This window comes from Camelus ferus, chromosome 13 (genome assembly GCF_009834535.1).
Source record: "Camelus ferus isolate YT-003-E chromosome 13, BCGSAC_Cfer_1.0, whole genome shotgun sequence".
NCBI classification, from domain to species: Eukaryota; Metazoa; Chordata; class Mammalia; order Artiodactyla; family Camelidae; genus Camelus; species Camelus ferus.
This window is the reverse complement of record NC_045708.1, coordinates 17,823,310-17,850,848: the sequence shown is the minus strand read 5'-3', so window position 1 is coordinate 17,850,848 and position 27,539 is coordinate 17,823,310. Positions and strand designations below refer to the sequence as shown.

Here is a 27,539-nt window from a genome sequence, read left to right as displayed (position 1 = left end):
AAAGACTTAACTTTATGGCTAGTTATTCTAGCGTTGTTTAGAATAGTAGAAAAACTGGAAATATGATTATATTATCAAGCAACAGGGAAATGGTGAAATTACGGCTTATCTATGTAATGGAATACCATGCAGCCACTGAAGTGATGTTGGAGAAGATGATTTCATATCAAAGAAAGGGTTTATAATCTATTAAGAGAAAATATTTCAAAATAGTGTAATTCTACTTTCTCAAGAATTATATACACATGGATGTGTGAAGAAAGGCTGGGAATACACTGAAATATTTAAAATGGTCTCCTTGGAGGACTAGGTTCTTGGAGGATTTTCTTCTTTTGGCTTATCTCTATTTTCTGTGCTATTTTTATAATACAACAAACCCACAATAACTATTTGTTTTTTAAAAGATGAGATGCAAGTCCCCACGCAACCACTCCTGGTGGGGTAACAAGCGTTTCCTTTCACTTCTGGGGCTCAAGGGGGACCAAGTGTGCTGACTCCCTGCATGTTGTTGCAAACAAAGTCACCGTGAGGTCTCTCCTCCAACATGTGCAATTTAAAGACGCTGAGGCAGCTGTCGGGGACTGCAGTGGGGGATGAGTTTGTGGGCACTATGTGGGATGTGGGTTAGAGGCCTCTGTGGGGCGGTGTGATTCTTATTTAGGAAGGATGGAGGGAGGGAGAAGGAAGGGAGAAATCACACCGGGGATGATGTCCAGTGCTAGACAGTGGGTCCCAGAAGTGGGCCTGGGGCAGCCACAGGAGAGTCCTGGTGGGGGTTGTCTAGAATTCAGATTCTAAAGCTTTGAATCACCCTAGAAGCTGCTGGCTTAGCAATAAGAGGCTCTCATTTGAAGTTCCTTATATCTTTATTTGACCCCCGGGCAGGCTGAGCACAGAGGCACAAAGGAGCAAAGGAGCAAAGGAACCCATGGAAACGTGAAACCAAGTCTGGGGCTCCAGGCTGCCCTCTGCCCGAGGACTCAAAGCTAACCCTTCTGAAGTGCTCCTCTCCGTCAGCAAACCACGTTTCCTTCTTTGGAAGGCCCTGCTGCTGGCTGGCACGGCAGGGTCTCAACCATCCCAGGGAGGATGCTGAGTGAGTATGTGGACAGGAGTGGCACACCCGTCCTCCTCATCATTTGGAAGTGGGTATGTGTGCCCAGCGTCTTATCCACATGACCTTCAATCCTTGTAGCAGCTTTGTGGGGAAGGTGTCGACCCTACTGGAGGAAGACAAAACTGAATCTCAGAGAAGCAATTTGCCCAGGGTCGTGGAACTATTAAGTGGCCCTCTTCCAGGACACCAAGCAGCCTCACCAACACAGAGAGATGTAGCCTCAGACAGCCACAGCAAACAATAGGCAATGGCCTAGTGGTTCCAAAACAGAGGTGAGAGAGAACAAACGACAGCAAGAGACAACAGCAAACATTACGTTCTGTGGCACGGGAAGGGCACTGGACTAGGGGTCAGAGCCCGGGTTCAGATCTCCCCACTTAGCCGCTGGGCAAACTTGGGTGAGCCATGTGCTGTCTCTGAGCCTCATCTGCACAAAGGAATAGTGACATGTGCCGTGGCTGCTTCAAAGTGGCCTTCTAGAAGTCAAATGAGAGGATGTACATAAATAAATGTGCTTTGTAAACTGTAACTGTAAATGTGCAAATGCCACCCAGTGCGGCTGTGGTGGTACTTATTCTCATGGGAGCTGAGTCTCTGTAGGGCTGCCCTAGCCAGCAGGGGATTCACCTCCTGCAGTTTCCCTCTGAAGCAAAGAAAGGCCTCAGCCTAGTAAGGGGTGGAGGCTCTCCTTCACCATCCATTCCACAAACACTTGTGGGAAAGACCCACTCCACAGGCACCCACCACGTGTGAGATGGAGGACAGAGAGGAGGAGGCCTCCATCTGGTGTGGCTGAGTCCTGGTGACAAGCAGTGACGCTGGGCCAGGCTGAACAAGGGCGAGAAGCCAGGCTCACGGTGGAAAGGCCACAGGATCAGGACTGGACCAACACAGCCCTCAGAGACCGTGCAAGCCTCACTGGTCACTTTTCAAAGTCTCTTTTCTGCAGTTGTCGGTGTGGCCGGGGGTCTCTAGTCATGTGGTGGCGCTGGGGCAGAGGGGTCAGGGAGGTGTGACTGGAGGACAGGGCTGGTTGGGGATTCTGAGCCACGTAAGCCTCCCCTTGGGCCCTCTGGACAAGGTGCTCCTACCACACCCCACCATCTGTTCTGCCCCCTGGGAAGCCAGGGTGATGGTCTCTTCTAGGGAGCCTTAAAACAAGTCCTCAGAATCACAGGCACCCTCAGAGGAGGGAGGAAGGGACAGGAAGTGTCAGATCTGAGGAGTCCCCAGCTCCTTCCAGGATCGCTGGCCCCCACACCCAAACCTGCCAGCTCTGAGCTGCACCACCCCACCCCCACTCCCATGTCCCAGGTCTACCTCCCATCACCTGGACGGGAGGCTGGCAAGTGCCTTCTTTTGCTCCATGTCATCTTCCTGTGATGGGGTTTTCAAATGAAATTCAGGCCTCGGGTGGCTCACAGGGTCCCAGTGACAGTTATTTAGGGACAAACTGGTACAAGCAGTAATCTCTGCCGAGGAGAGTAGGCTAGATGGAGATGGGCCCTGAGCTCTGGAGATAAAGTCCATGCCTGTTGCCTCCACACTCCTGGCTTCAGCCTGGCTGCTTTCTGTTGAAGGGAAGCAGAGTGGCTCTCTCCTGAGAAGGGCCGGGGGAGGTGAAGAGGGTCTTCTCTGACACTTGCTTGCCTCACCTGCACAGCTCCCTCACCAGCATGGGGCACGATAACTATTTGTCTCTGGGAGGAGAGAGCAGCCATCATGCTGAGCAGTGCAGCCCCTCGGGTAATGGGGACTCCCCCCAGACCCTCAGGCTGTGCTCACAAGGGGATGGAGAGTCTCCTGTTTCTGTGGTTCTCAAGATTCTCTTGCAGTGCGGAAAACATGGGCTTTGGAGCCCTCCAGCTCTGGGGCCAAACCCTTTCCCTCCCGCTCCATTTCACAAGAGCCCTTTGACCCCGGGGGGATTAGGACCACCCCTTGGGGGAGACCTGAGGCCCAGATGTGGGGGAAGGGACCTGCTCAAGGCCACAGGCAGGCGTGGTATGGGGACAAGACACAGGTTTTTTGACTTGGTGTCCAGGGCTCTGCCTTCTTGCCACATTTCACAGCCCTCCTTCTGGAAGCCAACGTGGCTCGCCTGGACTGAGTGGCCAGCAGTGGCTGCCCACCTCCCCTGTCGCCCTCTTGAGACCTGGCGCTGGTGTTTGCTGGTGGCTGGCCCAGAGTGGAGGGCAAGGGATGGCTGTGGAGCAGGCCAAGGCCAAGGGGCCCTGGGGTGGAGATAGTGAAACAACGGTCTTGGCTTTATCAGTCCTGAGAACCAACATCTCTGAAAACCAGTCCAGCAGCAACACAAGCCGGGACAGAGCCCAGGTATCATGGGTGCTGGGCAGGATGGGAAGCTGTGCAGATGGTGGGTAGACCTTAGAGAATTAACTACCAACTGTGGGAGCCAAGTGGGCTCCCCTGGGCAGCAGAATTAAAATATCGGACACAAGAAGGGGAAGAATCTGCAGGTGGTACCATGGCAGTGGGATTCAAATCCTCTTGAACCCCTGTTTCTTTATAGATAAAATGAAGGGGTGGGGTTGGATGTTCTCCCAAGCCCTTTCCAGCCTGGATGTTCCAGGGGCCTCAAATGGCAAACTCACCTCCTCTCCCGTCAGGTAGAAGGCTGAGAGGAGTCCTCCGATGTACCGGATATTCACTTCGAACAAGGATGCTTCTCCGCTCTGTGGGGCAGAAAGACAGGGAGGGCAGGGGGAACATTGGTGAGATGACTATAGGGCTCCCTGAGGCATCCAGGCCCTTGAGACAGGTCACACCTGCCACTGCCCCTGCCCCGCTGACCTGGCCACACCTGGACCAGGCTCCAAGCTCTTGCCCAGTGGGCCAGGCTACCCTTGGTGGTAGTTTTCAGAGCAAAAGGAGAGAGGGATCAGCACCTGCCTGGCAGGCAGCTACTGCACATTTACAGAGTTCCAAATAAACACTGGGTTTGGCTTTCTTCCCCAGCCCTTGCCAGAGGCCATCGGAGCAAAGTTATGCCTGGCTGCTCTCCAAGGAGCTCAAGAACTCATGTGGGGAGCTGCTTGCTGAAGCTTAGCCTGAGGAGAGGCAAATTCTCCTCCTGTCTGGTCACCTCCCCCCCTCAAGGGAGCCCCTCGGCCTAGTAAGGATGATGGCACCTTTCTTTGGGGTGACAGGAAAGTGGAAGCTTCTCAGAAGAGGTTCTGGGGCAGAAAGGGCAGGGCCAAGGCTGGGAGGGAGGGGTGCCAGGCAGTTACTGGTAGGAAACCAGCAGTTTCTCAACCTCAGCTCTGTAGCCCTTAGAGTACAGTCACACTTGCCTTAATTATTACTGTTTTCTTTCTGAAGTCTGGACTGCAAATCAGGGGTATTAGTGCATCACGTCAAGGACCAGATCTGGGTAAACTTCCCACCTGAGCCACTCAGTTGGTTTTTGGACTTAGGGCAAGATATTTAGCTTTTCCCTGCCAGAATTTCTTCATCCGGAGCAGGGTAGATATGAGATGCTGAGTGGGCAGGTGAGATGCCTGCCCAGGACCTGCCCAGCTGGGCATGGCTTCATAAAGGTACCTGTTATTACCCCTCTGCCCATGAGGGCTCCCCTTGGCACACTTCCCACATCATGGTCTTTTATTATTAATAACAACAATGATCATCCTTTTATCTCGGAGAGATCTTCCATTAACAGAGCACTTGCAAAGCTATTCTCTCTTACGCTGCATGGTACTTGGCGAAGTCGTCACTCCCATTTTTCAGATGAGAAAGTTAAGGCTCAGGGAGGTGGAGACCCCCCAATCTTGCTTTCTTCCTAATTTGCCCCCCCCCCCCCGCCTGAACGTCCCTAAACTCTCCAGCCCTGCCACCACCTGGCCCTTCAGGCTGTTGCCTGGGACCCTCTCTACCTACCATCTGTATAGAGGACAAGGCGGGCTATGAAGACACTCCTTTTTTCTCCTGCCTCTGCCTTTCTCCCATTGGATACAGGAGGAAACAGGAGGATTCTGAACTTCCTCACCCTGTACAGACTAGCAGAAATCATAACAAGCCTCAAAATCATCACAATGATGATAGCACCACTTTACATCTGTATCGGACTTTATTGTGTTATAAAATGCTTTTTTACAACCCACTGCAGTAGTCAAGCCTCACAAGCCTGTGAATTAGGCACTACCACTGTTCCGTGCTTTGGTTGGAGAAACTCAAGTTCAGGAAGGTGAAATGACTTCCCCAGAGGCTCTCCTGGAGCACTGCTCTTCCAGACTTTCCCCACTCTCTCTGTCTGCCCTGCTCTGTGCTGACATGGGCCTCTCCAGGGGCAGAGGCCTCAACTCTGCCATGAGCTGCAGGAGCTGTCCCAGTTCACAGCAGGATCTGTCACTGGTGGAGCCCTATAGTGCATTTTAATGTGACCCCTCCCAGCTCCCATCTGTCTCCACGTCTTGCTTCCCCAAACCATCTAAACAGTCTCTCTCCATGGTTAGCTGAGACCTCCAGGATGGGCCTATTACTTCAGCCTGGGCTGGGAAATCAGTGGGAGTGGCATCTGGTATTTAAGGCTTTTGTACCATCCATACACATTAGTGTCCCTGATCAGGGATCCCTGCAAGCCTGGAAACCAAGAGGGTCCCAGACCTGGCCATGGGCCTCAAACCAGAGGGCCCCCAGCCCCTCTCACCTATCTCATGATGGCAGTATGGCGGTGAACGGGAGGTCCAGGTTAGAGCAGCTCCAAGCAGATAACCACTTCCCCCTTCACAGAATCACTTTCTCTGATGCTGCTGTTCTGTCTGACAGATTCAGTCTCAGAAGTAGCTTCCTGGGTGTGCACAATGTGCCTGGCACCCCAAGGAAAGGAGGGAACACCTGTGGCTGTCTTCCATCCCAGGGAGACCAGGCTGGCAAATACTCATGGGCTGGCTAGGGTAGGGGGGACATCCCCCATCTTAAAGCTGGTCTCAGCGAAGGGGCCTCAGCATGGAGTGCATGGAGCCCTGGTTCCGAGAATGCTCTGCTGTGTAGCTGGTCTTAGAGACAATGGAGGAGTTGGTCAATGACCTCTTGGGCCCTTTCTGGTCCTAATACCCAGGGCGTCTGACTCACCACGTTCAGGTGGAAGCTCTCTTCTACCCAGGCCTTGGCCTCCTGGAACTCCTCCTTCAGCTCCATGAGGTGGAGGGTGTCGAGGGAGTCGATGATGGTTGCCCCGCTGAGGCCTCCTGCAGGCACAGAGGATCGAAGGTGTGACCGAGGGTCATTCTTATCCTTTCCACCCCAACCACACAAGCCACCATTCCCCAGGCCCTCTAGACGCCTGGGCAGGCTCTGAGGCTAAGGTTGGCCCAGGCATGATCCACGAAGACTCCAGGTCTACCAGCCTTTGAAGGCACGTCTAGGACCCAGCATCCTGCCATGGGCTGCTTCCTCCTCAGGGCAGCAAAGAATGGGTGTCAGATTGGGGAGACCAAGTTCAAGGGCTGAGCTGCTTCCCAGATCTTGATCTGCTCTTATATCTGCCTACAAGTCAACCACCAGTACAAGCCAGGCACTCACCACTTTTCTGTGGTGCTGGGGAGGGGGGGCAGGCGAGTGAACTGGCATTTGGTCTACAAATCTTAACAAATGTACCAGTCCTCTGACTCTTCAATTCCATTCATTATTTTATTCTAAGAGAGGAGAAAAGATGTCATAAATATTTATTCCAGGAAGGTATTTATTGCAGTGTTGTATATAATGAGTAAAAGTTGGGGAAAAAACCCTCCAAGTCCAACAATAGGGGATTAGTTATACAAATTGTGGCTCAAATATAAAATAGGACACTATGCACTATGCAGACATTCACATGGGTGAGGAAGACCTGTGTTAACTGGGGAGTTATCCATGGGATCTGTTAAGCTTAAAAAAAAAAAAGTAGATTGCAAGGAAAAAAAAAAAAAAAACCCAAAGCCCCACAGCATAATTTCTCACCTGTACACCATGTGAATGAGCCTGCACAGAACTAGGTCTGGCGAGGCATGATTCAGTGGTTATCTCTGAGTGCTGGGATTATAGGTATTTTTTGATTTCTTTCACTCATGGATTATTTTTATAACCAGAGATGTATTTGTGTTTAAAAAAAAAAGGAAAGACATTTTGGGCAGAGAAACCAAATAAATGTACATACCAAAGATTCTGTGGTCACTCTTGCTCTAAGCCAATGAGCACAAAAAGCACAAGCAACAAGGCCTGGCCCCTGCCGCTGGGCCTTAGACTCTCGTCTTGAGAATAAAGGCTGAGCAAATTGTGCAGTTTTTCACACCACAAGCTGAATGGGTGAGTAATGAAGAAGACCTGCCTACATGGGACAACCAGAGCCTGGCATATAGAGGACTGTGAAGGAGGAAAGAGGGAAGAAAGAGATGAGCCTGGTGCTACCTGGAGGGCTTCCTGGAAGAGGTATGAATGCCTCTCATAACTCCTTACAACTATAGTCATTGCCGGCAGCAGCAATTTCCTTTAGGGATCAGAGGGTAGCTTAAGAGGAATAATGCTTCCTTCAGTGTGCTTCTTGCAGAGGCTCAAAGCATTGAGACTTGTAGGCTCTGCCCTCCCCTAGTGGAAAGCTAGAGCTGGCTGACAAGTGCTGAGCCCCACTTGAGTCTGAAGCACGGCTTTGCGGGCACTCCTGCATTCAGAGTCAGCGTCTAATCTCCTTAATAAGTGCTTCCCTAACTGCCCACTTATGTTTACTTTGCAGGCAGAGAATCCTTGTGAAACTCAAAGACTTAACCACTTCTCCAGGCTGAGCAAGGTCTGGCAAAGGGTTAAAGAACCATTTCCAGAAGGGAGGGTTTGTAAGGAAGAGTGGAAGGAGGGGAAGGCAAGGGGACATTGGCTTCCCAATCTAGAGTCACATGTCGCAAGATGGCTTGGACATTCGGGTTGAAGTGAATTTCCAGAATGTCAACCCCTCCTACACTTAAGGATTGGTAGGAAAATATACTCAAAGCCAAACAAAGTTGAACTTTTCCTGGTTTATCCTGGCTGCTTCCCCTGTAGGTGTCCAAGGCTGAACACGGCTCCTGGGAACTCAACCTCCTGAGGTGCTCAGGCCCAGGGACACTGACGGGCCACAGGTGGACAGAGAGGTATTGAGACATGCCCAGGCCAAAAGGCGCTGGCCCAGTGTCCACACTCCTGGATCTGAAGAATGGGCCCCTTCCTGTTAACCACAGGGCCTCAAAACTGACTTCTTAAGGGCCTGGAGGGGTTTTTGAGATCCCACTGCCTCACCCCTAAATTTGAGAGATTTCCCTCCCAGAGAGGTCCTACCCAAGATTAGACCAAGGGAAGAGTGGAGCCCCAGGCTGGGCCTGGTGTGATGTGTTTTCCACAAGGAGAGGGGCCTCTCAGTCCCCTGTGAAACATTTTCCAGTCGGCCTGCTAAGCCCCCTCCCCGACGGGGGCGGGAGACCGCTCTGACCAGTGAAGAGAAGGGAAGCCCAACTGTGTGTCCTTCAAGGCCAAGGGAGAGACGGCCCAGAGTACGTGACTTCTGAATCCTGCCCTGGGCTGACTGGTGTTTTCACCCCATGGGCACTCCTTCTCCTGGGCCGACCCTGAGCCCAGAGGCCCCAGGGCCTGGGCTGCTTGGAGGGCAGCCAGGGCTTCTTGTGACCAGCTGTCCTTCCCAAACACTCCCGAGGCAGCCAGCTGAGAAGGCAGCTCACTAAGAGATCTGTTGGCAAGGTTCTTCCCTTGCTCTCAGGTTCCTGAGTCCTCCTCTCTGTTGCTCTCTCACCCCCGCCCCCACCTACTGCACAGCTGGGCTGCAGGCCAGCAAGGCACTTATTGGAACACTTCTCATTTCAGGCCAGAGGTTGCCCAACGGCCAAGCTGGGCAGGAGAGAAGGCCCTATCCCAAATTCAGTTCTGTCTGCACCTGCAGCCGGCCTGGGTGGCTCCCCAGGGGACAAGACACCTGCCCATTCAGTAAACAGGCCCACGATGATTTATATGTAAAGAGCTGGTGGGGCACAAATAGTCAGGCAGCCAGCTTGGAAGCTTCCCTGGACCTGGACCTGGGGCAGATTCCCTGGTGGCCCACTCTCCCAGCTCTTGCTCTGAATCCTAGCTGTTCAGAAAGGACTCCAGCCCCGTTCCCCTTCCAGCCAGGGCAGGAGGCAGTGAGGTGTGTTAAAAGAACACAGCTCTGGGTTCAAATCCAAGCTTGGGCCAGCAACACAACTGCTGTAAGTGTCAAAGTTCTCATCTGTAAAATGAGGTATAGATGAACGGGCTGGGGTACTGAGGAGCTACTGAAGGTTCTTGAGCTAGGATAAAGGTATCATAATGCCCAGTCTAAATATATCTGATAAAGATATCTGTACATGCCTGGCACAGAGTAAGTGCTGGACAAATCAGTTTATTGTTCTTATTTCTGGGGCCCTTAGCTCACCTTGAAACACTGGCCTGGCCGGGGAGATGCAGGTTCAAATCCTAGCTCCATTATGTACTAGTTGTGTGCCAAGGCAGACACTGTACCTCCCTAAGCCTCATTTTTCTCATCTGCAAAATGGGGAGGACTTACCTCATAAGGCTGTTGGGAGGGTTACATGGAGCAGATGGAAAGGAGCTGGTATGATGCTGGGTACATGTGAGCTTCCCCAGTAAACAGAAGTGTGGCCCTCCTTGTCCCTGACTGGCCCTGGGCAGCCCCTCTATGAAGTCTTCTGGGGTCACTGAGGCCTTGTGATGTTCCTGCATTACTGGCCTCTCACCACCCTGCAGGGCAGCGTGGGCACGAGACACAGCTTGCAAAAAACCTTGGCCCAACTTAAAGGACAAGAGTCACATGGGTCCCACCTGTGTCTGCTGCTGCTGAGGCCTTCTCACCCCTGACCTGAGTGTTTGTGTCCAGAAGGGTCTACCTACTACCAGGACCCCTCCCTTTCCCTGCAACTCACCCTGTACATTGTCACTTGACCAGTCTTCCTAAAACCAGATCCACTGTGTCCCTCCTCAGCTCAGGAATCTGCAGTGGTTTTGCAGTACTCATGCAATAAGTGGGGGCAGTAAAGTCTTTTGGGTCTGATTCCAAAGGATCTGGCTAACCTCATCACCCATCTAGCTCTGCTTCCTGGACATGGGCTGCTACTGCAGCTTCCCAACCTTTGCACATGTGGTTTCCTCGGCCAAGAAAGCTTCTCTGTGTATGTGGGCATATGCAAAGCCTACAACTTCTTCAAGGTCACCTCCCACTGGCAGCCTTCCCTAATTGCACCCAGCCAACCTCCTCCTGCTCAGAGAGCTCCCAGGGCACTTTCTTGGGCTTCCCACTTAGGTGACCTCCATTCCTGCCCTGTACTGGGGGGCTGTTTTGCCCCCTAATTAGACTGTGAGCTCCTTGAGATCCAAGGTTCCCATCTCCTCTCACACCCCTTCCCTGCCTTGTCTCCAGGCAGCCACAAAGGCCAGAGCGCCCAAACCCAATGGGCCACTCACCATTCCCTGCAGCCTCAGCATATGCCCTGACTCTGCTAGGATTCGCCTTCCCCATTCTATCTTCTCCTGTGGGGTCTAGAGCCCGCCCCAGTGTCTCCTCGCCCAGGAAGCCATTGTGATCCTCACCCCACAGTCTGCATGAAGTCTCACCCTCCCCTGAGAAATCTTCCCCAGCCCCTCAGGGCCTGCCCTCTGTGCTTCTACCCCGTGCACCTCATCTTAATAGTGCTGTCCCTGCCCTCTGTAACAGCAGGGGCTCAGTCTGCAGCACAGTCATCTCCATGCTCAAGAGACAGCAGCCAAGTGAGGGTGGGCAGGCAGGAGGGCAGGAAACCAGACTGGCCCGTCTCCAGAGCCTGCACTGACTCCCTGGCATCACACTTGCTCTGTGCTGGGTCTTGGCCTTTAGGACGTCACTTGCTCTTGATTCTCCTTCTCACTCTGTGGTTGTTTCTTCAAAGTCTCCTTAACCGGTTCTTCCTCATCCCCAGGCCTTGGAAGACTCTGTCCTTGGGCCTCTACTCTTCTGTGTCCTCCTTCCTTCCCTTCATGATTCAATCTGTTCTCCCAGCTCACCTACCATCCACATGCCAACGATTCCCAGATTTAAATTTCCAGCCAGAGCCTTGACCTCAAAGCCCAGACTCATTATCCAACAACCCCCTACTCATATTTCCACTTGGAGGCCCACAGGAATCTCACCTTTAACATGTCTGAAAGCAAATCCTGTTCTTTCCTCCAAACGTGTTCTCCCACAGTCTTCTCTCCTTGGTTAATGCCAACCTCCTCCTCCCAGGAGCTGCGGCCCCAAGCCCTTGACTCTGCCATCTCTCACCCCCACATCTGGTCCCGAAGCAAATCCTGCTGGCTCTATCTGCACAACAGTTCCAGCCTCCGCCCACTCATCACCTCCTCCAGGTTACCACCTTCAGAAATGGGAGTCATATCATGCCACTCCTCTGCTCAAAACCCTCCAGGGCTCCTCTCTCACTCAGAGGCTGTGATCTGGCCTTGGCTTCCTTTCCCCTTGCCCAGCTGCTCTCCCTCCATTCCTGCTGCTCCATGCTCCTGGAGCCCTTCAAGCCTTAGAGCCTTGGCCTTGGCACTTGTGCTTGCTCTGCTGTAAGAGCATCCCCATCACTCGTCCCTTTCCCTCTTTATTTCCTCAGCACCTTTATCCCTCGCAATGTCACACATGGATCTGCTTCTGTTTATTGTCCTCCCCTGATGGAGCATAACCTCCTGGAGGGTGAACTCTGTTCTGTGTACTGCTGTCCTCTATCCTCCACTGCCTCGAACACCCTCCTGCCCATCACAGGTGCTTGATAAGTATTTGGGAGTAAAGGGCCCCGTCTTCCTGGATGGAGAGGGCTTCGAGGGGGCTGTGGCTCATTTACATTTTTCAGGGCCTGGCTCCAGTCTGGCACCCAGAAGCAATAAAGGTCAGTGTTTTAGTTGAACAGACTAAATCTACCACACAGGCCTCTGCAGTGACCACGTCCAAGGCAGCTTAACTGTCTGCTCCAGGGGCTGGTGCTAATAGACAGAGACACCCTCTCACCAGGCTGCGGCCAGACTGGCCAGGGTAGGCTGAGTGTGTCCACACCACTGCCCTGCACAGAGCTATCTGTTGGTCTCTACAGGGTGAACAGACCCTGGGCTCTCATAACCGCTTCCCCTGGGGGCTGCCAGGCCAGGAACCACCCTGCCCTGCTGGACTGTGGTTTGTATCCCCTTTCCTGACTCTGCCGTATTAATGATGATGAGGTTTTTATATGACATTATATTAGCAAAGAGAAATGGATCGGGCTGGGCAACATCAACTCCGGGAAGAATATTTAGAAGGAGAATAATCACCCAAGGTGTGGCCTATTACTGAAGTATCCTCAGAGCCATGTACTAATGGTTGCATTTAATCTGATGATATAATCCACAGAGACTTTTTTTAATCTGTAAAGAAACAACACAAATGTTTTCTCAGTTCCCAAAGAAACCAATATGGCTGTGTGGCAAATTACAGTTCCCAAAGATGAGTGCCACAGGATATCCCATCCCACAAGAGGACCTCTTTCCACAGGTCCTCTCCTTGAACCAGGGTGGAAATTTCTGACTACCTGGAACAACAGAATAGAGCAGAAAGGATGATGTGCTAGTTTCCAAGTCTAGACTTAAGAAACTGTCAGTTTCTACTTTCTTTTGTTTTTTGGAAGGGGAAGGTAATTATTATTTTTAGAGGAGTTAGGTACTGGGGATTGAACCCAGGACCTTGTGCATGCCAAGCACGCACTCTACCACTTGAGCTATGCCCTCCCCCTTTGTCTTCACCTCTTGTCTCTTGGAATGCCGGCTCTTTGGGCCAGCCACCATACTGTGGGGAAGCCTAAGGTAATGGAGAGAACACATGGAGAATCCATACATATGTTTTCTGACTGACAGCCCATCTGAGGTTCCAGCCAATAGTCAGCATCAATTCCAGACATGTAAATGAAAAAGTTTCTGGATGGGTCCAGCTGTTAAGTTACCCTTAGTCTTCAGCCTTCTTAGCTGAGAGCCCATACACTGTGCTAGGAGATAGATAGGCTGTCCCCACTGTGCCCATTCTAAATTCCTAGCCCACTGGATATGTGAGCATAATAAAATAATTGTTTTAAGCCATTCGGTTTTGGAGTAATTTGTTATGCAGCAGTAGCAGCTGGGATGTTCTGCCACATGGATTTCTATGAAGATTAATTAAAGTGATATACCCACCACCCCAAAGTACATTGTTTAAAACCACATCATCTTGCCTGGTGAGGTCTTCTGGCTGCATGAAATCTTTTTAGGGATTAGGACCTCTCCATTTCTATCAGGTCTGGGTTTTGTTTGTTTGTTTGTTTGTTTTCTCCAGTAGGAATATTTTCCTTGAATCTTCCCATGATAGTTATTTCCTGGGTCACATAAAGTTGTGTTCAGAGGCTGTTTCCAGACAAAGGTTTCTTGGAGCCTCTGAAGGACTAACAATATTTTTTAGGAACTATTCCTGGAACTGAACAAAATGCTCTTACTGGAGGTTGATAAATAAAAGATGATCAGATATGACCATGTCACTGCCCTTTAAATAAGCTCTCAATGTCCCCTGTTCTCCAAGTTCAAGTCCTGGGCACAGCATGCAAGGTAGCTGTGGTCCAGGCCTTGGCAACCTCTTCAGCCTCACTTCTCTCCTGCTCTCTTTGCCTGTGATGCTCTACCCAGAGCAGGTCACTAGCAGCTTGCCAAACACCCTGGGGTGTCTGCTGACACAAGAGCATGGTGTCTTCTCTCAAGATGTTTCAGAGCCATCAAGCAGCCCTGACCACTCCCTCCTTTGCAAGCCTGCTCTGCTCTGCTGCAGGTGCCTCCATCACAGTGCTATTCACACTATCTCATATATTTTTGCCTGTGAATCCCAGAGGGCAGCGGCTGGACCTGACTCTTCTCAGGAGACCCAGCATCCATCTCTCGGCCAGGCACTGAGAAGGCAAGAACAAATGGCTGTTGAGTGAATAAACAGCAGGTAGAAATGCCCACAGTGCTTTCTGAGGAATCTCCAAACATTTTACAAGCCCTCTTGGCCTTGGAGAAAACACACCACTCAGAGCAGCAGCCAGCTACCCAAGGAAAACACTGTCAGAGGGGGCATGATGGCCAGTGGCAGACATCAGGGCCCTGGTGGAACTAACGGCTTCCTCCACCCTTCCCAGATGCCATGCTTGGCTGGAGAGTGCTTGCCATGGCCGACCGCTGGATGAGGTTCACTGCGACGAACAGCCAGACGCATTTCACTGAAGCAGTCTACTGTACACTGTACAGCGTTCCTCATTGGAAAACAGGTACACTTAAAAATGTTAATGTTTGTTTGTTTTTAAATAAGAGCTGGGGGTGTTGTCTGACCTGGAAACGTATTCAAAAAATTCCCTCCATCAGTGCTATGGAGCGAGCTCTGAACTGCTTTTATCTCAGAACATCTCTAAGAGAAGAAAAGGCAGGTGCAGAAATTTGAGCCCAGGATGCTCCAAAGTCACAGTGGCTCAGTGGCTCAGGGCAGAGCTGTAACCAGACACCACCTTCCAGACCATGTAACCTTGGAGGCTTCGTTTTATCCCAGCTTCGTCCGTTCCCAGCTATGTGATCTTGGGCAACTGAATTGACCTCTCTGGGCCTCAGAAAAATGGGACAACGGGGTCTCCTTTTTAGAATGGTATGGCCAGTTCAGATGAATGTATACAAAGGGTACTCAGCAGGCACTCAGTACAAGAGAATTTGATACACCCAGCACACAGGAGGTGCTCAATGCACGGGGCTGTTATCATAAGGCTCAGTTCCAGCAAAGGAAGGCAAAACTAGGATGCCTTGCATCTCCATGGCCTGGCCTTTGTGCCAGGCAGGCAGGAGGTTAAGCTCTTAGGAAGGCAGGACCGAGCTGGGTGGGCACTGTGGCATTTTTAACACACTTCTTGCCTCAACAGGAAGAAGAGTAAAAGTTGGAGCCCTGGCTGCTCACCTCAAGAGAACTAAGCCCCACTGCTGCTCTGGGCAGCTCCTGAGGGCGGACCCAGAGTCCCTCTGTACTCTGGCTTCTACCTGCAAATTAGATGATTGCTCAGCACTGTCCCTCCACCTTCATGGGAGGGGTAAACATCCCTTTCCCATCAACCTTGGTCTTGTCTATGTAACTTGCTTTGGCCTCATGGTGGGTAGGGAATTAAACTTGGCTCTGACTTTAGGCTTGGCCACAACACTGGCCAATGAGATTAGTGGATGTGACTTGAACAAAGGTTTGAAATAAGCTTGCATAGTTGGGTTTTCCCTCCTGCTTGCCCACCTTTCACCATGAGAAGAACAAATCTCAAACAGCCAGTGGTGCATGGAGGATGAGAGACAGTGGAGCAGACCTGGACCAGCTGGGCACAGCCTAGATAAACCAAATCCCAGCCTATCTGCAGCCACATGAACAAGAAACAAATGTCCACTGTTGTCTGCCACTCACTGTGGAGTGATTTGTTACATAGCATTATTTTGAAAATAGATGACTGATTAATGCCCTTCCAGTGCTATTTCTTAATAGTCTAATCATGGTCTCCATTCTCTAGCTAGACCATGGAGTCTATGAGGTCCATTTTTTCTTACCTTCCAGGCCTTTACTTAAGCTGTTCCCTCTGCTTAGAAGGCTCTGCTCTAACCCAAAATGTCTCACAAATGTCCAAACCTAATGTCTACTTTAAGTCCTGGAGAAAATGCTGCTTCCTCCATGAAGACATCCCTGATTGCCCACCTGGACCTGAGGTCTTCCTCCTCTGAACTTTTATTAAAAGAAATGCTTTTCCAGTTGTGGTATATATACATACAATGGAATACTGCTTAGCTATAAAAAAAAGAATAACATAATGCCATTTGCAGCAACACGGGAAGACCTAGAGATCATCATTCTAAGTCAAGTAAGTCAGACAGAGAAAGACAAATAGCATATGCTATCACTTATATGTGGAATCTAAAAAAGAAAAAAAAGACACAAATGAACTTATTTACAAAATAGAGACAGATACAGAAAACAAACTTATTGCTACCAGGGGAGAAGAGAGATGGGGAGGGATAAATTGGGAGTTTGGGGTTTGTAGATACTAACTACTATATATAAAATAGGTAAACAACAAGGCCCTACTGTATAGCACAGGGAACTATATTCAATACCTTGTATTGGCCTATAATAAAAAAGAATATGAAAAGAAATATATTTTTATATTTAATATTCATATTTATACATATATAAATGAATTACTATGCTGTAGACCAGAAATTAACACAATTGACTATACTTCGATTAAAAGAAAAAAAAAGAATTGCTTTTCAACTTTCATTATAGTAATCTGTGTCATCTGTGTCTTTTTCTCAAGCCCCTCCCAGGCAGTAAGTGTCTTCAGGGCTGAATCTAAGCCTGGTTAATTGAAGCGGGCTTAGGCCCTGCAAAATCAAGGCACTGTCAGGATCTACTGAATGATGCTGTGCACCCACTGCCTCCTACCTAGACGAGGAAGCCTCCTGAGAGCCAGTAGCCCTCTCCAGAGGCTGTTTCTATGCAGTGTGAGGAGTGAGGGGACAAAGACCAACTGCATGATGGTCTGAGATCCTGGCCCAGAGCAGATACTCCACCAAGGTTCACCAGTGGAACGTGGAATTCTCCTAAATGCCAACCACAGAGGTTAGCAAGAACAATTGTAGATAGTGCTGACTGAGCACTTGCTTTGTGCCGGGCGCTGTCTTATATGTGTACACGTAACTTTTTTGAACCTCATGACGACTCTATCGTCGTCCCTCTTTACAGATGAAGATGGAAACTTCAAGGCATTAAGTTACTTGCTCAAGATTTATTCCTTCACCCAAAAACATTTTTCTGAGTGCTCAGGATGTGCCTGGTTCTGCACAGTGGGGAACGGACAGTCCTGGTCCCCATCCTCAATGAGCTGAAGATCTGGTGGGAGAGAAAGACACCAACCAGGTATCGCACAGATGATGTCTAGTTACAAGGGAATGTGTGTGATAAAGGGAACAAGAGCAGAAGCGTGGTCAGGAGGGGGCAGCATTTGTGCTGAGGCATGTTTGTGGAGCAGAGGGGAAGTGTGGGGTGGTGAGAAAGGGAACATAGTGGGTGGTGAGGTGGGTGGCCAGACCACATAGGGCCTTGGGGGCTCAGGGAGGCTCGTGTAAATGACTTAGGGACCCAATCTGCCTGGCGTGTTAAAGTGACACTCTAGTGGGGTGAGGAGATAGTTTAAGCACTAGAGCACATGTTTAGCATGCACAAGGTCCTGGGTTCAATCCCCAGTACCTCCTCTAAAAATAAACACATAAATAGACCTAATTACCTCCCCCCACAACAAATAAATAAAATAAAAAAATACATAAAGTGATACTCTAGCTGCTGTGTGAAGAGTGGTCTGGAGGCGGACCTAGTCGGCACCCCATGTAGAGTAACTCAGGGAGCTATCCATCCTGGTTGGTGAGTGCCCACTAGTCACTTAGGATGGGTAGGAGGGAAGCAGGGAGCACCTGGACCTGAGCTTTAAGATCCTTTGAAGGCAGCTGGAGACGCTCCACCTTGCAGGGAGGCAACTGTTTACCAGTCCAGGGGCAAGAAGAACTAACGTGGAGCACAGGGCAATATCAGCCAGTCTCCTCACTTCAGCCCTGTTGGAGGAGCCTCCAGCTGCTCTCTGCAGGCGCCAGGGCTGCCCAGGCCCATGGATGCAGGGTCACAATGTCATCTTGGGCATGCACGGTGGCCACACAGAGCTATGCATTGATCATGGCAAACACAGCCTGTGGACCAGAGCCAAGAGGAGCAGATGCGTGGCTCTGGTAACAAGATGAATGATGATTATTAGAAAGGGGAAAAGAAAGGAAATCAAAGAGGCCCTATTCACCCCAAGAAACAGAAAGAGATGGCAGAGACAGTGCTGGGAGAGCCTGGTACAGAGCTGCACTCCAGCACAGGGTCCTTCCATCACGGATGGCTGAGTTTCAGGGAATGGGCCAGCAGAAAGGGCTGAGCCCTGGAGCCACACACACTAGCTGCCTCAGTTTCCTCATCTGTACAATGCCGACAGCCATGCCTCCGCCCTGCAGAACCATCCTGAGGGTTAGAGATCACATAGCGGATGCAGCAGCTGCTGCACGGCCAGTCTCAGTTGAGTCTGTGTGGAGGCAGATGGAGGCACGTCTTTAAAAAACCTCCCAACAGCCCTATGCAGAAGGTGCAACTTGTGTTGCTGTTTTCCAGATGAGGAAAATAAGGCTGAGAGGTCATATAAATCTCCCAAGGTTGATGGATGGGTGAACCAGGATTTGACTCAGGTTGGCTTCTTCAGAGGCTCTGCATTTCACTGCTGTGCCATTTTGTTCCTATGCAATTTCTGGGAACTTGGCCAGGTTCAAAGGATCCAAGAGGGTTTCAGGAAGGTGCCCACAACCACAAGACCCCCAGCCATTTCCTTAGGGCCTGGCAGCACCTCCCACCTGGGGGCTGGAGCAGTGCCCCTCTGTAGCAGGTATTGCTAGTGTGAGAGGAGCTGGTGCCTCTTCTTGCGGGAGCCCCGCCCATGATGCTCAGCCTCCACGAAACCTTTCTGGATCCCCTCAAGGGAGTGATGCTTCCTCCCTGCACCATTCTGGGTCTCACTGATGATAACCTGGCCAGGCTGACTCACAGGAGGTCCCTGTTGGTCTGTCTCTCTGACAGGCAGGAGCTCTGGAAGGCAGATACTCTGCCACATTCATCTTGGAACCATCTATGATGTTGGCTGCTGAGTAAAGTCTGAGTAAATATATACAGAATTAACCTGGAGACAGAGCTGCGAGAAGGAGGAAGGAGCCAGAGCAAGCATGAGGAGAGGCCAAACCAGCTGGCCCTCCCCCTATCTCCCCACCTGATTCACTCTCAGTATCCAGGGAAGAGGAGTGGGCCAGCTCACTCTCCTCTACAGACCAGGGATCTTTCCTTTCTTTAATCCAAAGGCCCCTTCCAGCAACCCCACAGCCCTCTCCTTAACTGAAAGGACACTTGCATGCATTTTACACAGAAAATAATGCAGGATTCCCATTGGCAGACCTACCTGTGTTGACCATCTAACTGAGATGGAGGGTCTCTGGGCAGATTTTTATTTCCTACAAAGGATGGACTGAGGAATTTATTTTTGAAGTCAGATAGATGTAGAATCAAATCCTACCTTGTTATTCCTAGCTGGGTGACCTTTGGTTACCTCTGGTTACCATGTAAGCCTCAACATCCTTATCTGTGAAATGGGGATAGTGTCAGACAATGCATATCACTAGAGAAACGGCACTAGTGTGTACAGGGAGGGTTTTTTCCCCTTTAAATGTAGATGGACTGCAGGAAGTGCCTCTGGGTTGCTTTTCATTTATTTTCATTTGATTTTTTTTCTTTTTTAGAGGCAGCAGTGACAGTGGAAAAAGCATAGGCTTCTAGCCAACATGTTTGAGCTTTGGCTCTGCACGCTAGCTGTGTGACTACAACCAAATTACTTAACCTCTCTGAGCCATGAGTCTGCATCTGTCAAAAGGGACTAATAACATCGCCTTTGAAGGTGTAGGCAGCTTGGATGAGGCACAGAGTCTGGCAGAAAGAGGGATCAGGAGGGAAAGATTCTGCACATGGGTTGAACAGGGAGAGGCCCCTCACCCCAGTTGCCCATGTCCACCCATTCCTCATCCTTGGCGTGATAGCCCTGAGTATGGTTCCTGGGTGAGAACTGCCTCTGTTTTAGATCTGAGGGCCAAAGCAATTCACAAATGCAGCAAACGTGCCACGGCCCAGAAGACAGCTCTCTCTGCTTCAGAGAAAACACACAGTTCAATTTCCTAAAGATCGAACCCCAGGAGCCTTTCAAGGCTTTCCCGGCGAGAGCAGTTCTCGGAACCTGGGAGGCGCCACCCTCACTAAACAATTAAAGCCGAGTATCTGTCATTCTCAGCAAAGGTTTGCAAGGATGCTGGAGAATATGAAAAAAAAAATCTGACTTCAGTGGCACAGTTTTCAGAAATATATGGTAATCCATTTTTGTCAATCCACAGAAGGCACAGCTCAAATCATTAAAAAGCCATCGTACTTAATCATGCATGGAGAAGGCTGGGCTATGCCTCTCAGATCATTTTCAAATGGTTTCAGGTTAACTTTCAAAAACTGACAGGCAAGCAGGGAGAGGATTATGACAGATGATAATCTGAGGAATTTCTGGTTCTGGTTCTTGGAGGGTGCAAGGGGTTTATTTGAGAGAAAGTCACCACCCAGGCCTTGGAGTGGTGGCACAGTGGGGACAATGGTGAGGGAAGTTCCAGGATGGATCAGCCATGACTTCTGCCCTCAGGGAGCCTGCAGCGGCTTTTTCAGAAAGACAGAAAATTCAGAGCAAACTATTAAGTAAGCGAATAATTATGATGAAATGTGACAGGTGCTAATAAAAGGTGAAGTTTACCCAGGGGTTAAGTCTCAGCTGTGAGCATACAGACCTGGGTTTGGAATTTGTCTTTGCCCCCACTAACTGTGTGACCTCACACAAGTTTCTGAATCTCTCAGAGACTTGGGTTCCTCATCTATAAAATGGGATGCTCATAGGCTCGGGAGGTTATGAATGAGTTCATTCCTTAAAGCCTTTCACATAGTGCCTGGTATACACTGAGCTCTCAGTCAGTGCTTGCTAAGCAGCTAACTCTGCTGAAGGAAGCCTCACAGATGACCTCTGATTTGGATCAGGAAGGACAAGGAGGAGTCTACAGGGTGGAGAGTTGGAGGAAGGACATTCCAGGCAGAATATGGCACGTGCAAAGGCCTGGAGGTGAGAGGTTGGTCAGGAAGGAGCACAGGGTATGTGGGGAGGGGAATAGAGGAGGCACACTGCAAGCTAAGTTGGGGGTTCTCCTGTGAAGGTCAGTGAATGCCAGGCTGAGGAGCCTGGACTTTACTGAGAGGGCCAGGGGGAGCCATGGAGGTATGTTAGCCGGGCCAGGCCTGTGAGCAGCTGTGTGGATTAGAAGTTAACTAAGGGGCAGTGGAGTGGTGGTGGAGAAGACTAGGACAGTTTGTGTGATCCAGGCTCTTCAAAGGGTCAGGAACATCCTGCGTCTTCTTCTGGGTCTCAGTCCATGTTGGCCACTTGACTCCTAAGTGGCTACCTCCCATCAAACTCTGATCCAGGGTCCCCAGTCTTTGTTTAAGGAAAACACTCTCTACTATGCCCAGCAAAGGTCATGCTCCCCTTTCTTAGGGTAGAGCCACTGTGGGGAAACTACTGCCCAGTCAGTTGTGGGAACTGTATTTCTCACCCCCTTGCATTTAGGTGGGGCCTGTTGACCAAGTTCTAGCCAGTGGAATGTGGGCATGTTACATACACCAAATTGAGGCCTGGCTCATGAAACCCCTCCATGGGATCCTCCAAGGCTGAGGCAACCTTGGGAGTCACAATCTGAAGAGGATGGAGCCTCCATCACCCTGGGTCCCTGAGTGACCATGACCAGCAGAGCTTCCTCCCACTCCCATCAATTTGACTTTACATGAGCAAGAAACAAATGTCTATTCTCAATCCACTGAGATCTCTGGGTTTATCTGTTACAGCAGCTAGGATTGCCTTAAATAAATACACCCATTACACAGAATGACCTTGGGCAAGTTATTTTGCCTTTCTGAGTCTCAGTTTCTCTAATGCAGATTGTTGTGAAGGGCTAGTAAGACGACAAATATGAGTGATGCTTTGTAAGCAGGGAAGTGCTACAGAGATGCCATTCATTGCTGGCGTTATGGCTTCAGCCTTTCTGAGAGCCTGAAGAAGAGAAGACCTTGTACAGTCCCTGCTGAGGCAGGGGGAGTGCGGCCAAGGGCTTGGAGAAGCTCCAGGCAAGGGGTCAAGATATACCAGCAGATCCTGACCCAGGATGGAGACCCTCACTCCAGGCTTTAGTTCTTCCCTTCGGCAGAAATGTTCCCCACACAGCTGACTCCCCTAGGGGTGGGGGCTGGGGCCTGGCTTCAGTCTCCTGGTGGCTCCTCCTGGGAAGGAGTTGGCCCAGCCTCCCTGATAACTTGTTCCAACTCTCACAACTCATTAACAGGAAATTGCATGCCCTGCCAGGAAGATGCACGTCTGGTTTTTCAGACATGTCAGGTAGACACTGTTATCAAAAACTTGTCATGTCTCTGCACAGCCCACACCCTCCTGCTCTGGGGGCCTCCAGCCAGGCTCTGTGCTCAGACACACTTGCTGTTTTTGGAGATTTGAAAGCCTTGTGCGGTTGAGCGTTCTGCCAGCCAGTCAGCATGGAGCAGTGACTCAGGATGAGGAATCGCACTGGTGGCCGAGGCTCACCCTGCACCCAACTCCTAAGCAATCCTGCACTCCCAGCCCAGGAATGATGCTGAGACCCCAAAGGAAGACAGGAGGAAGGCCTGAGCAGTATGTGATGTCCTGAGCTGGATCTGGCCAATGACAACTTTAAGAGGACCCCTTTCACTGAGGGGTTTCCTCTCCCATAGCTTGGAGTAGGGATGGAGAATGTCCCAGCCCCCTGCCTCTGGAGCCTGGAGTCAGGGGCAGGGCCTCCTCATCCTGTACACATGGCCCTGCAGCCTCGTTCTCAGGCAGGCTGGTGTAGACACTGGATTTCTCCACTTCCCACTCTCTCACTGCTGCCCACTGCCCACTTGCCAGCTTTAGGGGTGTGTAATGAGCTCTCAAATCACCTGACAGAGTAAAAACCATCAGCACCCTGAACAAGGCTCTGTGGAGAGAGAGAAGACACAACAACAAGAAGGAGAAAAAGCAATGATTTCCATGGTCTTTTCACACAATAATGAACCTGTTTGATCCTTACACCCACCCCAAGGAGTGCCAATACCCTCATTCCACTGAGGCTCCTGGAGATTAAATGATTGGTCATCAAGGTCACTCAGCTAGTGCACTAGGCAGTAATATGAGCTGCATCCTATAAACATCCCATAATAATTGTTTAGTAGGCCCTACATACCAAGCATTAAACCAAGCATTTTGTCAACTCTCAGCAGAGGCTATATTATCTACATTTCCAGGTAACATAATGGAGGCTCAGAGAGGTTAAGCAACTTGTCCAAGGTCACACAGCAAGTAAGCAATAACCATAGCCTTAATGTCTACAGTGTTGGTAATTGCTCTCCCTACACCAGTTGCCTCACTGGCAAGAAAGGTGCCACCTGAGCAGGGAAAGAGGTTACCAGATCCTATCAAGCAAAAGAGCAGCATATAAAATTGCACACATGCTGGTCATCACTTCATTAAAAACTTGAGTGTGCATGGATCAGATGGGGTGGGACCTGGTAGACAGCTGGGTGTGGATATCAGAGTGAGGTGGGGCCTGCAACTTCTGTTAGTTCATGGTCTCACTTAGCTGGATTCTTCTTTGTAAGGATGGCTGAGGGTTAAGGTGAATAGGAGCCAGGTGGGCAAAGCTGTGGTGGCTCCTCTTTCCTTGGCCCTGACAGCAGGGGGTCCTCTCTCCCTCTCCCAGGTGCAGGAGCCACCTGGTCAGGTAACCACTCCATCTCACTGCATTCCAGACAGCCTTCAGTTTCAGGCAGAGACCCAAGCAAACCAGTGACCACTGCTCTGAGTATGTACAGTTTTTGAAATAGTGAAGGCTTGTGAGAGTGGGGCTGAAGCAGCAGCTACAGCCCAAGCAGTGTTAGCGATGCCCCCATGTCTGCAGTCCCCACATCATAGACGCCAAGGCCTAGGAGTTGGTCTCCAACTACTCTTCAAAAGGCCCTTTGCGATGTAGCCCCTGCCCACCTGGGCAGTTCATTACCCACCCTTCCTTTCATGCTATAGCCACACTCAATTCAGCACATTGTCCCGCCAAACCTTTGCCTAGGCTGTACCTTCTGCCCAGAATGTCCTCCCTTCCCCACCCACCTCTTCTTCAGCTCCAGAGGACACGTCTGTTGTTCCTAATGGCCATGAATCCAGCCTCCAGCTTTCAGTCTCCCTCAAAAGTCATAGATCTTAAACTTCTGTTAAACACTTTAGGAGAGTCCTCCTAGAACTCTTTCTAAGAGGCAAAGTGGGGTGGAGAAGGAGGATCAGGAGGGAGAGAGGGGTACTGGAAGGTAAGGTGGGATGGTCCAAGGACACACTGCTCACCTGTGCTCTGGGAGGCGGAAGGATGGCCTAGGAGGCCCTGGGCAGCCTCGCTCTAACCTGCCTCTACAACGGCTCCGATGCTCTCACACCACCACACCCTTGCACGTGCTGTGCTCTCCACCTAGAATGTGATTCTGCTCTTCTCTGCCCAAGGAGCTCCGGCTCATCCTTCAAGGCCCAGCTGGATGTCACCTGCTCTGTGAAGGTCAAGAGGGAGAGTCTGCGGCTTGTTCCTCTGTATTTCCAGCACTTTGTGTCTCACAGTCGCACATGAGTCTTTTCCTTTAGGAGGAGGACTCTTCGGGGTCAAGGGACATGGCCAATTTACCTTTGCATCTCTGGCATCAGCCTAGAACTGTCTTGGAAATGCCTCATGGATGAATGAATGAATGAGCCTCTTTCTCTAAGATCCCAAGATGCCAAATTCCTCACTTCCTGCCGGGCCTTCCTCTCCAGTCACGAGAGAAGCAAATTGTGCCCTTTGTCTTCACAGCACACTGGTATTGACCAGAGTTGGGTTTTAATGGTGCTCTGACAAAAGGCAGAGCCCACATTCATTTTCCTTGGCTAATTACATTTCCCAATTGAAATGCTTATCTCTGGGCTGGTGTTAAAGACATAATCAGTTTCCAGAATGGATTCAAAAGAGGTGAGAAGCAAGAAAATAATTAAGCTAACTTCTGATTGAATCATATAATTAAGCAGATTAAATCGGTTGCCTGTGATCTACAGCCCAGCCCAAGCCTGGGGAGTGCATTTCTCTATCGGAGAGATCATTTCTGATCGTTTTAGAGGTGGAGAGCATTTCTTCTGAGTAGTAAGTGAAGAAATGTCTCTTTCAACTGAATACAAATCAGGATGGCAGGACCCTAGCTTTCTGGTTTAGGCAAAGTATTCTGGGTTTAGTAGAAGAAAGCTCAATGCGGGGTGCTCTGTTTCAGAGCCATACCTGGACACGCATGGCACTGAGGTTGCATTGACGGCCCTAGCTCCTCACCCCTCCCTGTGTCCATGCCTTCTGCCCCACTGAGGAGGGTTTCCTGCCCTGTCCTCTTACTCTAGGCATAGCTACGTGGCTAACTTAGGCTATGATAGCAAATCTAATTAAGCAGAGGCTTGAAGAAACACATGTTTCCACTTGCCTTCTTGCCCCTTTGCCATCACCATGAGAACATCCTGGGACTAGACTGCTAACAGTGAGAGACATGTGGAACAGAGCTGAGTTGACCAGCTGTCGCAGCCAAGGGTCTCCTAGGTCAGCCCGCAGTCAGCCTCCCTCATTCAAGATCAGCAGAGTCACTTAGCTGACCCAGCCTGGAGCTGCTAAACCCTAGACTCCCAGGCTAAATAAAAACTTAAGTGTTACATGCCAGTGAGGTTTGTATGTGTGTTATGCAACATCATTGCGGTGATAGATAGCTAATAAGGTTTCCCTCAGCCTGGGTTGACCTATTCTCCAGTCCTGGCCTCTAGAAGGTAACTTCTACCATCAGGTATCACTCATAACCCTGATTTGAACAGTAAACATTTACACAAAAACTCATCTGATCCTCAAAAAGGCTCCTGAGCAGTTGTCAGAACAGGGATAATTTGCCTTATTTTATAGATGACAATGTTAAGGCTTGGGGAACCAAGCAATTGGAAGAGCTAGAGATTATGGTTTAAGGACAGTGTGTTAGGTGAATGTATTAGCCTTTATTCCTAACCTCCCAGAAACTCCACTAAACAACAGTATGAGATTTTTTTTTAAAAGGCATCAATTCACAAGGACAAAACAAACACAGAAGGCAACAGCAACAAAGTCTTGGCCTCTGTTAAGAAGAGAGACGTGTAGCACTGACTTAGCAAAGCCAGGAAAGCAGAATCTTAAGCCATGATGCTGAAAGCATGTGCACTTGGGTCTACACCAGAGAACTTCATAGGGTCTGGAACCGGTGCAACACCAGGCATCTCTGGAAGGATTCATTGCAAGTTAGCTTAAATTTAGGCAGTAAGACCCCCAAGATCTCCTACATCTACCCAGCCAAGACAATGTCTCCCTGTCATCAAGCAGAAAACTAGGGTTGAATCTTGGGAGAGGTTAAGACAGAGGGCCTCTGGACTATGGGAGACCCAGCAGAGGCGGAGAACCATCCAGAGAGCATGGGGATTATGGGGACATTTTTGGACTGTCCTGCTTTGCCCCCTGCCCTTCTGCTCACCTGGCTCTCAGCAAGCAGGAAGCCAGGAGTCCACTCTCAGATAGGAGAACGGAAACATCTTCTATGCAGAATCTGACCAGCCCTAGAAAGCAAAATCCTATATCGAGAGTTCCCTGTCGCACCACCCTACAGTGAGGCATCAGCTAACAGAGTCCACTCACCACACCAGAGCCACAATCATCTTTTCTGCTTTGCCTCCCGCCATTTAACAAACATACAGCCAAGGATCCCCAAACATTTGGGGGGAAACTCACAAGTGAGATAGACATACATACACACAAACAGGGAAAGTATATTTAGGGGACACAGGCTCTGGAGGAAGAAGGAGCTACAAAAGAATAATATCCTCAGAGAGACGAAAGAAAATGTGGCAACCGTGAGGTAAGAATGGGATGCTCAAAAAGAAAGATTCACAAAATGAAACAGAACTCTTGGAAATTAATACACAGTCTGACAGAAGAAATGAAAAATTCTACAGAAGAGTTAGATGATAAACTGGAGGAAGCTTCCCAGAGTAGAACCAGAGAGAGGAGTGTGTGTGTGTGTGTGTGTGTGTGAGTAAAGCTACAATGAGATATCAATACATATCCACTAGAGTAGCTAACATTTTTTTTTTAAAAGATGGATTATACCAAGTGTTGGTGAGTATGTGAAGCAACTGGAACTCTCAGACACAGCTAGGGGGGATGGAAAATGGCCCATCCACTTTGAACAAGACAGTTCAAAGGCAGTTTCTTACATAGTTAACCATATACTTAACATGTGTCCCAACAATGCCACTCCTGGGTATATAAACAAGAGAGATGAAAACATACATCCACACAAAAACTTGTATATGATATGCAAAGCAACATTATTTGTAACAGCTCCAAACTGGAAACAACCCAAATATCCATCAGCTGGTGAATGGAAAAAACAACTGTGGAATAGTCATACAATGGAATTAAAAGGAGCAAACTACTGATACATACAACAATGTGGATGAACTTTAAAAACATCATGTTAAGTGAAAGAACCTGACACAAGAGTAAATACTGTATGATTCTATTTATA

At 49.8% G+C, this 27,539-nt stretch overlaps 1 protein-coding gene across 2 annotated transcripts in view; it reads right to left on the bottom strand.

The window, feature by feature from the left end:
* MAN1C1 (mannosidase alpha class 1C member 1) overlaps nt 1-27,539 on the bottom strand; it is a 122,495-nt gene that overhangs the window by 26,728 nt on the left and 68,228 nt on the right. For both annotated transcript variants that reach the window (XM_032495522.1, XM_014563337.2), the window contains exons 3-4: nt 6,212-6,327; nt 3,733-3,813 (exon numbers count right to left, since the gene is read on the bottom strand). In XM_032495522.1, the coding sequence (XP_032351413.1) occupies nt 3,733-3,813; nt 6,212-6,327 (197 nt within the window). The remainder of the gene's footprint in view (nt 1-3,732; nt 3,814-6,211; nt 6,328-27,539) is intronic.